This window comes from Pteronotus mesoamericanus, unplaced genomic scaffold, assembly GCF_021234165.1.
Source record: "Pteronotus mesoamericanus isolate MK-2021 breed Mesoamerican mustached bat unplaced genomic scaffold, CSHL_Meso_final contig_55, whole genome shotgun sequence".
NCBI classification, from domain to species: domain Eukaryota; kingdom Metazoa; phylum Chordata; class Mammalia; order Chiroptera; family Mormoopidae; genus Pteronotus; species Pteronotus mesoamericanus.
The window spans coordinates 8,545,611-8,560,491 of NW_026555198.1; the positions used below are offsets into that span (position 1 = coordinate 8,545,611).

A 14,881-nucleotide genomic window follows, 5' to 3' on the forward strand; every position below is an offset into this window, starting at 1 on the left:
CAACCCAGTTGCTTTTCACAGCTGGCTGTTTTCTGTGTACTTTTTGGGGTCTGGTGCTGTGGGCTAGAGATCCCCGCTTTTGGTTTAGACCCTGCTCCTCTCAGGGGGATCCAACTAGCCATTTCAATATCCTTCTGGTGCTGCCACCCATGAGCGCCCCACCCACCTTCTCAAGTCTCTACTGCACTCCTTGCCAGTTAGATTGTGCTAAAGCTGATTCTTCTGTCTCCGAGGTTACAAGGCTCCTCTCTCACTCTTGTTCAGTTGTTTGTTCCAGGTGATTTCTCCACAATTTAGTTGTAATTCCAGGTTGGTCCTGGGAGGAGGTCAGTGTGACTTCCACTCACTCCTCTGCCATCTTGATTCCTCTGATCTTCTTCTTAAAGAAGACCCTTTAACATTTCTTGTAATATGCATTTGGTGGGGATGAACTCCTTTAGCTTTTTCATGTTTAGGAAGCTCTTTATCTGTGTTTCAATTCTAAATGATAGCTTTTCTGGGTAGAGTAATCTTGGTTGAAGGCCCTTGCTTTTCATCACTTTGACTATTTCTTGCCAATCCCTTCTGGACCACAAAGTTTCTGTTCAGTAATCATCTAACAATTTTATGGGAGCTCCCTTGTAGGTAACTAACTGTATTTCTCTTCCTGCTTCTTAAATTCCCTCTTTGTCCTTAATCGTTGGCATTTTGATTGTGATGTGTCTTGATGTAGGCTTCTTTGAGTTCATCTTGTTTGGGACTTTCTTGCTTCCTTCAATGTATGTCTATTTCACCATGTTAGAGAAGATTTATGTTATGTCTTCACATAGGTTTTCCATCCCTTCCCCTCTCTCCTCTTCTTCTGTTACCCCTATGATGCAAAAGTTTGTACACTTGATGTTGTCACAGAAGTCCCTTAAACTATCTTCATTTAATTTTTATTTTTGCTCTTCCAATTGGATGTTTTATGCTACCTTGTCTTCCAAGTCACTGATTTGATCTTCTGCTTCATTTAATCTACTGTTGATTTCCTCTAATATATCGGTCACTTCAGTTATTGCATTCTTCATTTCTGTTTCTATCTTTGTTTAAGTTCTCACTGACTCTATCCATTCTTCCCCTCAGATCTTTGGGCATTGTTATAACCAGTGTTTTGATCTCTGTATGTGGTAGGTTGCTTGTCTCCATTTCATTTAGTTATTTTTCTGGAGTTTTGTCCTATTCTTTCACTTGGTACATGTTTCTTTGTCTCCTCATTTGGGCTGTTTCCCTGTGTTTGTTTTTATGTATAAAGTAGACATGCTGTTTTGCAGTGTTGGCAAGGTTGCCTTATATACTAGGTATCCTGTGGGGCCCAGTAGCACTCCCCCTGGTCAACTGAGCCAGATGCTTCAGGGATGTCCCTTGTGTGCATTTTGTTTGTCCTCCTGTGGTATTTGAGTCTTGATTGCTGTTGGCACATCAGTTGGTGGGGCTGACCCTCAGGCAGACTGGCTGTGAGGACTAGCCATGACTACAGCAGATGAGCAGCTGTGTGGAGGCTGACCTCACAGACTGAGATTTTCTTTAGTGGTTCTTTGATGCCTCCTGAGTCCACCCTTTGCGTATGTCACTTGTGGAGGTAACTGTGTGGTGTTCTAGTATGATCTGAAGCTGGACACTGTTATTAGTTCTGGGGCTTTTTTAGAGGTACTCTGGTGTCACCCAAGTTTATCCTCTGCCTATACCTGACCCGCGGCCTCCTGCTAGGAGCCACAAAGTAATCTGTGGTTGGCAGTTACCTGTGTTGGGCTTGGAGGCACTTGGGAGAGACTATGCTGCAAACTGAGGTCAGCTATCAATAGAGCAGGGCTTGGGGCCACTTACAAGAGGTAGAGGGTATGCTGAGGCCAGCTGCTGCTTGGTTGGGGTTTGAGGAACTTTGAGAACCTTTGAGAGATTTTAATAAAGTCTGCAGTGCAGACTGAGGCAGGTCAGTGACTTGTAAGGAACTGCTGCTGAAAGAGGTTCAGGATGGTGCTTGAGTTGGGTAGGGTGGGGTCTCTGGAAATCATTAGGATTGAGTGAAAGGTATTAGCCAGGATGAAAGAGAATCAGATGTGGTACCCAACTGCAGCTGCGGCCTTGGTGAGGGATTGGGTAACAAAGGAGCAATGGCATTTGCTAGCACTTCTGTCCAGAGAGAGGTGCCCCTGCAGCCCTCACCCTGAAATCAAATAATTCAGTTCCTCTCTGAATGTCCTTGGAGCTTTTTGAGATGTTTTCACTTCACTGGAGCCTAGGGCAAGTGTTTATGAATGAGTCCATGCTTGGGCTCTTTACCAGTACAAATGGGTCTACAGCAGCCCTCCTTCTCATCCAGATCCAATCCACACTGATTTTCACAGCCTGATGTTCTGGGGACTCCTCTTCTTGGCACTTGTGCTCTGGGATTGGAAGCCTCGTGTTTGGCTGGGAACCCTCACTCCTCGGGGCTGGGGGCTCTCCACAGCTTAGATACCCCTCCCAATTCTTAACCACCACATATAGGTGTGGGACTAGTTCATTCCCCATCTCGGCTCCTCCTACCAGTCTCAACGTGGCTTCTACTTTATATCCTTAGTTACAGGACTTCTGTTCAGCTAGTCTTCAGGTGGCTCTGAAGAGTTGTTGTTCTACAATTAGTTGTAATTTTGATGTGGTCATGGGTACTTCTTGGCAAGGGGTTGGCAGTGATGGGAAATGGTAAGTTAGTGAGTGTAAGAGAACAACTTCTCTGATGACAATGAAAAACAGATACTCTCAGGGCTTTCGGTCAAAATGGCAGAGTAGGTAAATGCTGGGTTCACCTCCTCTCAAGGAGGCCTCTTTGGTTCGTAGAAACCATTAGCTTTAAGCATCACTTAACCACTGGGAGGTCTAGTTTTCTCATTGCATAAGTGGAGAAACTGAGGCCTAGAAAGGGTAAGGGACGTATAAGGACATTAACAGAGCCAGAAGCAGAACCCAGGTCTCCTGACTCCCAGTCCAGTACTCTTTCTTGATCAGTGCTAGCAGGCCTGAGCTATGCCTACATCCTTTCTTCCATGACCCTCATTTCTGTCCCTCTTTACTTTTTGACTCCAACTTTCTGTTAATTTGTTTTTCATCATACCATAGTGTTTCTCATCCATACCCTTAAACTCCAGGTTGCTATCAAGTTTAGAGAAAACTCTATTCCAGCTCTCAGGGAGCAACTACAAGGAATTAGGAGACCTAGATTGTAGTCTCAGCTTTGCTAAATATTGAGTGTATGACCTTAGGCCACTCACTCACCCTCAATCTTCTCTCCATTTTCTATAACTAAAATGGGAATATGAATCTTAAAGCAGCACTTACTTGCCATGAACTTTCCCCTAAGTAATACAAACCACTTTGCTCATTTTTTAGAACCCTTCAACATAGCACTTGTTGTGATCAAAGATGTTGGCACATGATGAAATTCAATTGAGTATTTTATTTTGTAACTGTCTTTGTTGCAATGCTAAACATCAACTAAGATGTAAACTACAATGTGCCACAGGCAGAAAAGATCATTATCACTCAAAAGTCTATTCCTTTCCTGGGGCTCACAGCATCTAGAGGCCAGTTCAGGACTCAGTGTGAGAGGCAAAGAGCTGCTGCCACTTCTCTTCTTGGGACCTTTATTCCTCTCTCAAACCTCTTAGAAAAAGTGCCTGGGCTGCTGACACAGAAGAGAAGGTGATATGGGCTGGGCGGCTATGCCACAAGCCATTTGCAGGCCACCTCATTCTGTGGCCCAATGCCCAAACATCACCCCCACCCCATGACCTTCTCTCAAATATCCTTGGTATTTTCCTCTCCTCCTGCCCCTCCACTCTACCCCACCTGCTGGCTCAGAGCCTACTTGGGGAACAGTGACTCACTGGACTCCCAGAGAGGGCAAAGACCCAGACTCTGAGCAACAACCAAACTGTCTAGTTCTCAGCCCTCAACCAGCCACTGCCTGATTCATAGGCTCCCTCTCCACTTAGCTAAATTCTACTTCAAGTTATAACTCTACCAGCAAACCTTTCTTGGTTTCCCTGGCCCTCATACTCATCTCTCTTTTTCACATCATCAGACAAAGATTGCATTCAATTTTATATATACACATATTTTTATTACTTAGCAGTGATCTATGGTAGTTTGAAATAATACATCTTCTCAAAGTAATTATAAACTTCTTGAGGGACACTTTTACTTCTCTGGCTCACCTGAGGTCCAGCCTCACACATAATGTTTTATATGCCTCATCCACACCAATAATGACAATATTATTATTATCTTTATTTTATACATGAGAAAACTCAGACTTCAAAAAACTAAAACCTTTGGCCAGCCATGCTGCAAGTAATTGGATCTAGTACTGTTCAGTTCCAAAGCCCATATTCAAAGATTGGTAACAGCTTGAATTCCTATTAGCAAAGGTTGATTAAATAAATTGTGATATGCCCATATTATGAAATACTGTGCAGTTATAAAAACAGAGTGAGCCCTGGCTGGTATGGCTCAGAGGATTGAGTGCCAACCTGCGAACCAAAAGGCCGCCGGTTCGATTCCCAGTCAGGGCATATGCCTGGGTTGTGGGCCAGGTCTCCAGTTGGGGGTGTGTGAGAGGCAACCACACATTGATGTTTCTCTCCCTCTCTTTCTCCCTCCTTTCCCCTCTCTAAAACTAAATAAATAAAATCTTTTAAAGTAAAAAATAAAAACAGAATGAGAACTTTATGAACTTAATGTATTTTGACGTATAAAAGGCAAAATGGAGGATAATGTAAATTATAGGTTACTATTTGTGTTTTAAAAATAGGGTGTATAAACACACACGCACACACAATTGTTTGTACATATACAGAATATTTCTAAAAGGACACACCAGGTAACACTGGTGGCTTCTTTCGAGAGGAACAGGGTAGCTGGGAGACAGAGGTAAGAGAGAGACTTTTCACCATTGTACCTCCTGAATTTTGGCTAATATTAAATAAATAAAATTACATTTATTAAAATATAATACAATCTCTTTTCACAAAGTGGTGGCTGGGCATTGACTTTGGAAAAGTTCTGGGAGAGATAAAAGGGTCAATATGCCAGTGATGGAATTGGGGAACTCCCAGGGTGCCAGAAGCCCCAACCCTTGCACCCATTTTCCAACCCCTCTTACAAACCAACCTCCACTACAATCATCTTCCCATAATGATGATCTCATTTCTTACCTGTGAAATTGGAACCAGAAGGGGTAGGATCAGGTAGTCTCTAAAATAACTTCCAGCTCAGATGTTTAAAAAAACTGAAAATCAAAAAAGCCCTGGCTGCTGTGGCTCAGTGGATTGAGCACTGGCCTGAGAATCAAAGGGAGTCCGGTTCGCTTCCCAGTCAGGGCACATGCCTGGGTTGCTGGCCAGATCCCCAGTATGGGGCATGTGAGAGGCAACCACACACTGATATTTCTCTCCCTCTCTTTCTCCCTTTTTCCCCTCTCTCTAAAAGTAAATGAATAAAATCTTTCTTTAAAAAGCTTTAAAAAATAAAAATTAAATAACTGAAAATCAAAATAGTATGTCCTAGTATATTCGAAATCTTAGTCTCAAAGAAGGTCTTGGGGATTTTGTTTTGTTGTTTGTAACAAAGAAGAGAAACATTTCCATTCTGATTTGTTTATTAGATGATCTTAACGAAGGCTCCATAAGTGGTCACTAAAATGTTTGCTCAAAGCTCCTGTTGCTTTCAGTGGTCTATGTTCTCCAGGGCTATCCTGTTTAGAACACAAGGAAATTGGTCCACTCCAAAACTGAATACAAACAAGCAAGGCCACTTCTGTGTTTAAAGTCCCCTGGCCCAGACCTTCTGACCCTAAATATCCCTTTTCTTATTCCTCACTACTTGCAGGATAACAGAGACTCTGTGAGAGACCCTCAGGAGGAAGTGACACCCTAACTCCACCCAGCACCCCCTCCAATTCCTAGCAATTCTTACTAAAAAACTCAGGCCTTGACTCTCAGGGAGGTTTGTGAGCTCCTGCCAAGAGCTATAAATATTTCAACATGCCTTGTTTCCTTGAATGTATATGACCTGGGATTTGGCCCCTCCTCTCCCTGGGCTCTTACAAAACTGAGGAACAACAACAAAAAAAGAACAGGCCAGTCCTTAGCTACAGGACACCCGGGTCAAATTGCAGAAGAATACAAAGGGGAGATAGGGAAAAAATGGAGTGAGGAGGTGGAAGGTAGGGGGAGGGATTAATTAATCTTCCAGAAACATTTAGAGAAAGGTATAGCTGCTCAATTTCTAAGGGCTGGATAAGGTTACTGGATAATAATAACAACAACAACACCAACCCTCTTTACAATTTACAAAGGTCTTTCATGTATACAATCTCATTTGACCTTCATAGTCTTATAAAAGTAAACACTTAATCTCATTGTGCAGATGAGAACATTGAAGCCTTGAAAACTGATGTGACTTGTTCAGAGCTAAACAGCTAAGAAGAGACAGTTTCTCTGGCCATTTTTGGACTCAAGGATCATGACTCTGGGTAGAGTAAGATGGATGGTTAGAGCAGGTTGTCACGTATCACAAGACTTGGACTTTTGTTTACTAATCCTTTTTTGGATCATCTCTTTTTATCCCTTTGTCATAAAGATGCTCTGAGGCTACAGGAATGAAAAACTCTGCAGCAGTCCCTCTTGGCAGCTGCCTCCCACACATATCTTTACTATGTAATAAGTAATATCCAAAAGCAGGAGTTCTGGACTCAGACTCTCTGAGTTCAAATCCTGGCCCAGCCATTATTTGCTGTAGGAGCTTTAGCATGTTAAAGAGGCCTCTGTCTCTTTATCTGGGAAACATAGAAAATAATGGTATCTACTTCTTAGGGTTGTTCAGCATTAAAATAAGTTGGTACATGTATAGTGCTTAATATAATGTGTGGCACAGAGTTAATTGCTAGATGCTAAATAAATGTTAGCTATTATTATTATTATTATTATTATTATATTTTACAGGTGTAAATGTCAAAAATCATACTGTGGAATGCAGCAGAGCAGTTATCACTAAACTATGTGCTTTGTGTCTTTCCCCCAGTAGCAAGGAGACTTTATAGGAAGTCATCTCCATACTTCTACTCAGTCCACTTAGGATTAGTGTGGCAACCCCATGTGAGGGGCATGCATGGGAAACAAAAGAGATTTTTCTTTGTGAGAAGCTCAGTGCCCTGAACAAGTGACTGAACCTGTGAACTCAGTCTCATAGATACCATGTTTTAAGCAACTGTGCTAACTGGCCCAGACAGACATCACACACCCAGCTATACACATGTACACACAGGTCAGGGCACATGGATGCATGCACCCTTTCAGCCTGGGCAAAGAGACTGTGTGGAGACTGCTTGTTTAGCAAGAGTTCCCTTTATTTTTTCCCTTCAGCTGTGTAGAACCAGAGAAGCAACTAACCTGGGTAGGAATTTCACTTCCCTCTGTCCACCCCCACTAAAGCCACTTTTGACTTTAATTAGGACTTACATATATCTCTCCTTCTTTCTTCAAGCCCTTTACAATCAATTCTGTGATATTGTTTGGCAAGATGAGGAATGATAGTCAATCAAAATAGAATGAAGATTTCTGTTGTATCCAGAACTCCTGAAGCTACTGAATACCAATCTGAACTCTCTAAAGGGTCAGTTGGCCCCAGAGATGGGGGACAATAATAGTGAGGATTTGAAGAGAAAGGGGTGCAACTGACCAGGACATTTTTGGATACTATTGGATTAGACCTGCTATAATACTATCTCTTTGGCTGGGGTCCTGGGGCTATGAAAAGAAGAAATGTGGAAATGACGTAAAGGGTTTCATAGCAGCTATCTTACTGCAAAAATCCAGAGGTGATGGCTTCCACACTCTTGAGTGCTCCATAGAAAGTCACCCTTCCCCCAGAAAGTGGAGAATAAGATAGGAGAGAAAGGGAAAAATCGAAGAGATATCTCTTTGAAATATGTAGAATTGGGCCTGAAATCCAGGCCGGAGTTGGGCCTGTACAACATTCAAAACTCCAGTTGTTCCTCTAATTGAGCAAGGGAAAGAAAGAGAAGAGAGAGAACAATACTGTAAGGAAGAGAGGGGCCATATCTAGCACAGGTGATAAAAATGCACCATGGTAGTAGGAGGAGCCAAGAAAATATGTGGTCAGGACAGCCAATTTCATCCCTTCTACCAACCCCAGAAACTGGAGCAAAGTATAGGATAGAGGGCTGGCTTCACTTCTATCACAGTGAAGAGGCATTTACTTCCTCAAGTCACCTAAACAGGTCACATTAGCCATCCACAAATAGAAGGCCGGTGATTTCACATTAGTTACCACTGCACCCATATTCAAGGAAGAGGATTAAATGTCCCTAGGCTTAGTCCTCTTTTATCCTTTAAATGGGAAAAGGCTGGAATGCCCTAAGTCCCCTTCCCTTTGAGCCCTGAGAGAGGTGCAGGATAAGAAGAGGATGGAAACAGAAAGAAACTTTCAATAAATGTTTCCAAGCCCCACTGTTGGGAAGTTGCAAAGGGGTACAGGCCAAGATATAACCCAGGATGGCCACATTCTCTTCATCATTCTCACCTGACAAGTTTTCCAGTCTGAGTCCTTTGCATTAGTCCCCCATAACCCTTACAGAAGCCTCTGTTACATTAAACCTGATTCCATAAACAGATGGCAAAAGATTTTTTTCAGATAAAATATTCATAATCCATGACTTGAGGTGTACAATGTATGTGTGTGTGATTGATAAAACATTTTCTCTAAAGTTTTACGAATAAAGGCTTTTCTCTAAGGTTTACTCATTTAGTCCTAGGTGAAACAGATCTTTTCAAGACAGGAAATCCCACTCCATTTTTCACACAATCTTAAAAGAGTAAATGATTCTTTTCAAAGTGCAACAGAATAAAAAGATGCTTGTGGAAAAAGCAGCACACCCTTCTGGGGAACTGGTCTATTCAAAAGGTTGCGATGGCATCCTTTACATATTTCTGCTAATGTTGACAATCCAGCTGCTTGTTTACTCTTCATGACACTGGAGGAAATATTTCCAATGACAAACAAGTATAAATTCAGAGAAAAGGAGAGAGAGTTCTGTGCCTGCTATTTCAGTAGCCACGTCCTCAGCTAAGCCTTGAGTGAAGCTGAGGTTGAGGAGCGATTGCAGCTACCCAAAAGGGACTTCTCTAGGATTGCAAGAGGCAGCCTTCCCACACCCACCACTTAGGAATCTTGGTTTACCCTTCTATCTTGAAGGAACAGCAAACCAAGATCATAGTAACCATGAATTTTTAAGAAATGAGAATGAGATGTGGGAAACTAAGCTTCAGGAGAGGAGTCCAAATTTAGGCTTAAGGGAATGTTTACAGTTTAAAGCTTTTTAGAACTAGATCAAATGCTAAGAAACAGCAGCATACAGACCCACTCTGCAGCAGGACAAGTTGAGAAAATCCTCTTGGAGGACCATTTCTATGCTGAGCAGGACATTCTGGAAGAAGCAGTTGTACATCCAGAGTTGCTTTAGGATACTGGGTAAAATAGGAGTGGGTTTTTTCCAACTACATCAGTACATATATGAACAGCATCATAATCTTTACACACAATGTGGGAAAATGATATCTATATGGCTTTTCATTGCTTTCCCAAATCACTCCCAACTCATCTGCATCCTCATTCAGGCAGATTAACAAATTCCATTCGTCTAAATGAGTCAAATATTATGCGAGGTGCGTGTAAAGAATAAAACATCACAGAATTCTAGAAAGATAGAATGGCAAAGCTAGAAAGTTCATCTAGTCTAACCCTCTCATTTCACAGATAGATAAACTGAGGTACAGAGAAGTAAAGTGCCTGCTCAAAGTCACACAGCAAGTCAAGAACATAAGCCATTTAACTCATAGCCACTGCCTAGCTAGTATTACTGAGATCACCAGCACTTTGGGGTCCAGATTTAGACTTAGAATGAGTATTTGGGGCTACTAGACAGTAGTAAGCCAAGAATCCAGCCTCAACCAGCTACTCCAACTCAAACAACTATCTTCCCTGGTTGACTTCCAAATAGCCTAACCTCTCCTCCTCATGCCTTCCAGTATGAGTCAAGGCCTCAGTTTGGGACCCAGTTTGATTGGAGAGGAGGCAGATGTACCAGGCCCTGTGACCTGAAGCTCCATAACAGGCTCTGAATCGTCCCAATCTAGCTTCTCTGGACAGTAGGCAAAAGCCTTCGGTCAAAGGCAAAACATTGGTGGGTTTGCTCAAAAGATACATAGCTCCCAGATTCAGCAATTTAATGGTCAGCCCAGTGAGACACTGCACCAAGCAATGAAAGCCCCTAAGGTGAGGAAGAAAAAGACAGCCACTGGTCTCACCCATCCTTGGGACTCTGTTTGCCCAAAAGGCAGAGTGTACCACTTTCCCATGCTTAGAAAATGGTATCTTCATCAGAGTAGCCCATGAGCATGAACTATCTTGTGACCAACATTTTTGACCATTGTCCCTGTTCCTGGGTGATGAAAGCCCTAGCTATACTCTCCCCACCTGGGAGCCTGCAAGGACCATGCTTATAAACTGCCCAATAAAAGACACCTCCCATTATATTTTATGGCTCAGTGCTAAACTGGCAGTCCAGGTGGGAAATGCAGGGTAATAGGTTTACTCTGGAGCATGTTTAAAAAGACCTAAGCTCAGAGCTAATGTTAACAACTCTGACTTGTTCTCCCTTGTCCCCTGGACCACCAACCCTAACTCTGCCACAGCTCTAATTCAAGAGTTCCAATCATGAGCTGGGACCTGCAACCAATGCCACCTTGCTTCTCTTCCCCCTCTTTCCTTCAAAAGGCTCCCCTCTCCTCCCAGGAAGACATGTTATACTTTCCACCAATTTGCCTGGTTGCCCCTGTCCCATCTGCTGCTCAGTCTGGGTTGAAGGACTCCAAATTTCCCGAAAGCTCAACAAAAAGTATAAGCTCATTTCTTTCCTGATCTCCTTTTTTCCCTAAACCAGATCTTGGTCACTTGCCTCCGTCTCAGGAAACTTTCACCTGGCAGTCCTTCCAGGCCTAAGACACAAGGAAAGTTGGCTTTCCTTTCAAAACAGGTGAAGAGAAGGGACAAGATACACTGTTAATGTCACCAACAACTGCGTACATTAGAATCCACAGAGACTATACATTGAATGCCCTAGAATGGCTTCAGTTTCACTTGCTTTTTACTCTTTGTGACTTTTCCCCATGCCCAGAGACCTCTCCAATATGGATTTAGCCCCCAAACATCAAAACTACCTTTTCCTCCGGGTCCCTCAGAACAGTCCAAATCATCTGCAGAAATTTACACCCATTGTGCTAATCAGTGCAGGTTTAGGAGTGTGAAGATATTAGGGCTAGCCAAAGAGAATTTTGGTTGTGGAGTGCCTCCAAACATTACATTCATAAATTTTTATAGATGGAAGGCATGTCACACATTTATAGAAATAGACAATGCTCCAGCCTCCTTGACTGTGAGAGTGTATGTTTTGTGTTCCCCAGAATGGCTACTGGGAAAATACTGGCTCATAAAGATTTTGGCAAGCTTCTGCTGGCTTCTTCTATCCCTTTGAGAAAACAGCCCTGTAGCACAGGTGGCTGGGGCAATTTTGGGTAAACTGCAGGAAGTGTATGGAGGCAGAGACATTAGGAATCTCAGGACCTAAATGATTGCTTGAAAAAGCTGAGGGGCTCAAGAAAGGTAGTACTGAGGATGAAATTTTATAGGAGCTTGGGAATGTGGTCAGAGTGTTCCTCACTTTTCCCAATTAAAAACTGAGGTGCTCCTTAGACCCTTCAGTATCTAAAAAAAAAAACAAAAACAAAAAAACAAAAAAAAAAAAAAAAAAAAAAACCTTTCATGAATTGAAGACACACTCCAGCAAGGACCCAAGCCAAAATATTCGTAGACCCTCGGGACATACCAAATTCCTTTCTGACCCTTCTTGACCTACACTAACTAGAATTTAAACCGGTAACCACAGCCCTCCAGTGGACTTAGTCTGCATTAGAGCACACACCAGCCACACCTCTGCACAGCCCACCACACCCCTCTTCCCAGCTGCACTGTTAGGTCTTGACAGGAAAGTCCCAACCAGCCCTCCCTGTGAGGACCCCATGATCACCTGCTTTGAAGTTTGTTCCCCAGCAGAGAACCTCTTCCTGGTAAAATAGTGGTTATTCCAAGTTTTATTACACACTCCTAAGGCCTCAGCTCTAGGCCTGCTCGCACCACCTGAATGCTGGGCCTAGCTTCAGCCCATCCCCCACTATCTCCCATGAGGCTTCACCCAGAATTTGCCATTGACCCCAGAAGTGAACAGCCTGCTTTCAACCACAGAGCAATGCTCAGCAGGTGCCCTCCCAGGTAACCAAGACAACACCCAGAGGCCCTACCCTAGCTGCCTCCCCAAGAGCCCCTGAAGTGCATCAAAGCAGGAAAAGGTAATCCCAGGATTGAGCATGGCAGTAACTTCCCCACAGAAGTTGTTCTCCACAGTCCAGTGACCCACTCCACTCAGGCATCAATGCATCCTGGGCAGTCCTGAGACTGCCCTGGACAGCCACTGACACACACTCAAACTTTCAAGTGGGGCTCGCACACTGGCACCAACAGCTCACAATATCAGAAGCATCAAGAGCCCCCAGATCCCTTCTTTAAGAGCAGCTCAGTGAAACTAAAAACTAAAATACTGAGTTCTTGGTTGAGAGCAGTAGAAGAGGCTCTCCAAGGGCCCAGGGGACCCACAGGTGGACGTCCCATAATTCAGCGTTTCTATTTTCACTAAATAATCCTCCGGGACCCCTCAGAGAGCAGCGGATGTGTTGGGGGTGTGAGGGAACCCTTCAGCACAGGGCGATACTGTGAGAAGCCACATATTCTAAGCTGCAAACTTGCAGCAGGTCACAAATGCAGCTGTCCTGAGGAGCCACAAGAGGGAGCGAACCTTGAGGGAGAGGGCACGCCAAGCCTCTCAGCTCCCTTCCGAGACTCCTCAACAGAACTGCTGAGGGGCTTTGTCGGTGGCTTGCTGAGAAAACGGGATGGCTTCTTTGACTTCTCTGAGCTCACACGCGAGGTGCACACAAAGCCTGCCGTCTTGGGGCCACCGGCCTGGAGAGTGAGGACTATGCCTCCCAACCCTGCTTGTCTTAGGGAAAAGACCAAGTTCGCCTCATGCGAAAGGGGGAGAGGTGGAGGCGGCATTACAACTAAGGGTGAAAGAGGCACCCCAAGAATAGCAGAGAGGCGCGGGGCACCAGAGAGGGCATGGCTGAAGTTGAGGGCGGCGCAGAGTGAGCCACAGGGCCCCAGCCTGCCAGCTGCTTCACGCCTCTCTGGCCAAGAGACCTCGGAGACCGCCTCCTGCCTGCTTTGGGGTTCAGCACACACGGCACAGAGATCCGCTTGCTCCCTCAGAGTGGCAGAGGACAGCCGGGCCTGGCTGGGCCGTAACCAACGCGGGCAAAGAGACGTGCGCACACCCCCACTCGCACTCCCTCCCTTCCTCTCTGTACTGCAGACACACACGCCTGCCATGTGTTTGACTCTTCGCTCAGAGTCACCAGGATTCCTAAAGTGTCTGCTCCCCGAACAAGAACAGGGACTGCTTGCACAGATCTGCGGTACGGTGTTTCTTTTAAAGTCCTCCCAGCCTCCCAGCTCTCTTCTCTCTCCATGACTTCGGCCCCCCCCGAACCCCCCCCAAAAATATTTTGCAAATATTTTACCCCAGTACACACGGTCAGGGTTCTTCAAACTCAAAAGATGCATCTGGATTTGTCCCAGGGCAATAAAGTTCATTCCTTGCCCTGTGATCAATAAATGCCCCAGGTTCCACCCAGGATGTCTTGCGCTTAAGTGTCCACAGCCAAGGCTGCCCGGAGCCCCTCAGCACGCGCCGCGCCTTAGCAGCTCTACGGGCGATGAGCAAGGGGAGGAATCGAAGCGGCATGCTGGAAGGGCTCCCCGGACCAGGAGGTATGGGGTCGGTAGCAGTGGGAACAGAAACCCTTGCCTTGAGAATGCCAGGTGGGGCGCTCGGGGGCACTCACCTGCTTGGAACTCCACTTGGCGATTCTTCTCTCTTTCCTCCTGCAGCAGCATGGAGTAGAGGATCCCGAAGGAGTTCTGGATGCCAAAGATAGAGCCGTTGCACCAGGTGGCAGCGAAGACCACCATCCAGCCAAAGCCACCTTCGGGAGGCTGGAAGCCGCGCGCTGTACCACGGGTCTCCACGGTGGGCGTGGGCTCGGATTCGTGCACCAGCTCAGGCTCAAACTCCAGCTCCGGCAGAGTGGCAGGGTCTGGTAGGGGCTGGGGCTCCGGCTGGGGCTCCGGCTGGGGCTCCGGCTGGGGCTCCGGCTGGGGCTCCGGCTCCGGCTCAGGGCTACCCACCCGCTTCTGCTGTTCCTGGTCTGCCTCCCTCCAGGGCCCCTTGGCTTCCTCGCTTGCAGAGCTTTGCAGCGCCATCGCGGCCAGGGGACTGTGGCTGCTCGGGCCGGAGAAGCCGCTGTGTGGCTGGTGCTTGTTTCTGCTGCTGCCGCCACTGCCTCCTCCTCCCGGCTCCTCGCCCCAGCTGGCCAGCCTGTCCCGCGACAGACGGCCCCTCGAGCCCTCTCCTCCTCCCCCTTCCAAGCCCCCTCCTCCTCTCCCTTGTCATCTCTCTCCTCCCTCTCCTCCTCCCCCACCCCCACCTCTTCCTCCCTCAACCGGCAGCCGCTACAGCCTCTCTTCTTCCCAGCCCTTCCTCCTCCTCCTCATACTTGTGTACATACTTTCGCCGCCGCGTACCTCAACTCCCTTTCCAAACTCTTAAATCCTGTCCTCCTTGTCTAGACGC

General features: G+C 45.7%; 1 protein-coding gene across 3 annotated transcripts in view; it reads right to left on the reverse strand.

Moving 5' to 3' along the window:
* The window catches only part of SLC16A2 (solute carrier family 16 member 2), a 108,469-nt gene extending 93,816 nt beyond the window's left edge, over positions 1-14,653 (reverse strand). For 2 of the 3 annotated variants that reach the window (XM_054579578.1, XM_054579577.1), the window contains exon 1: positions 14,094-14,599. In XM_054579578.1, the coding sequence (XP_054435553.1) occupies positions 14,094-14,511 (418 nt within the window). In that variant the 5' untranslated portion in view covers positions 14,512-14,599. Of the gene's footprint in view, positions 1-14,093 lie in introns of all 3 variants that reach the window. The other variant, XM_054579579.1, reaches the window with a different exon arrangement.
* Between the last annotated feature and the right edge of the window lie 228 nt (positions 14,654-14,881).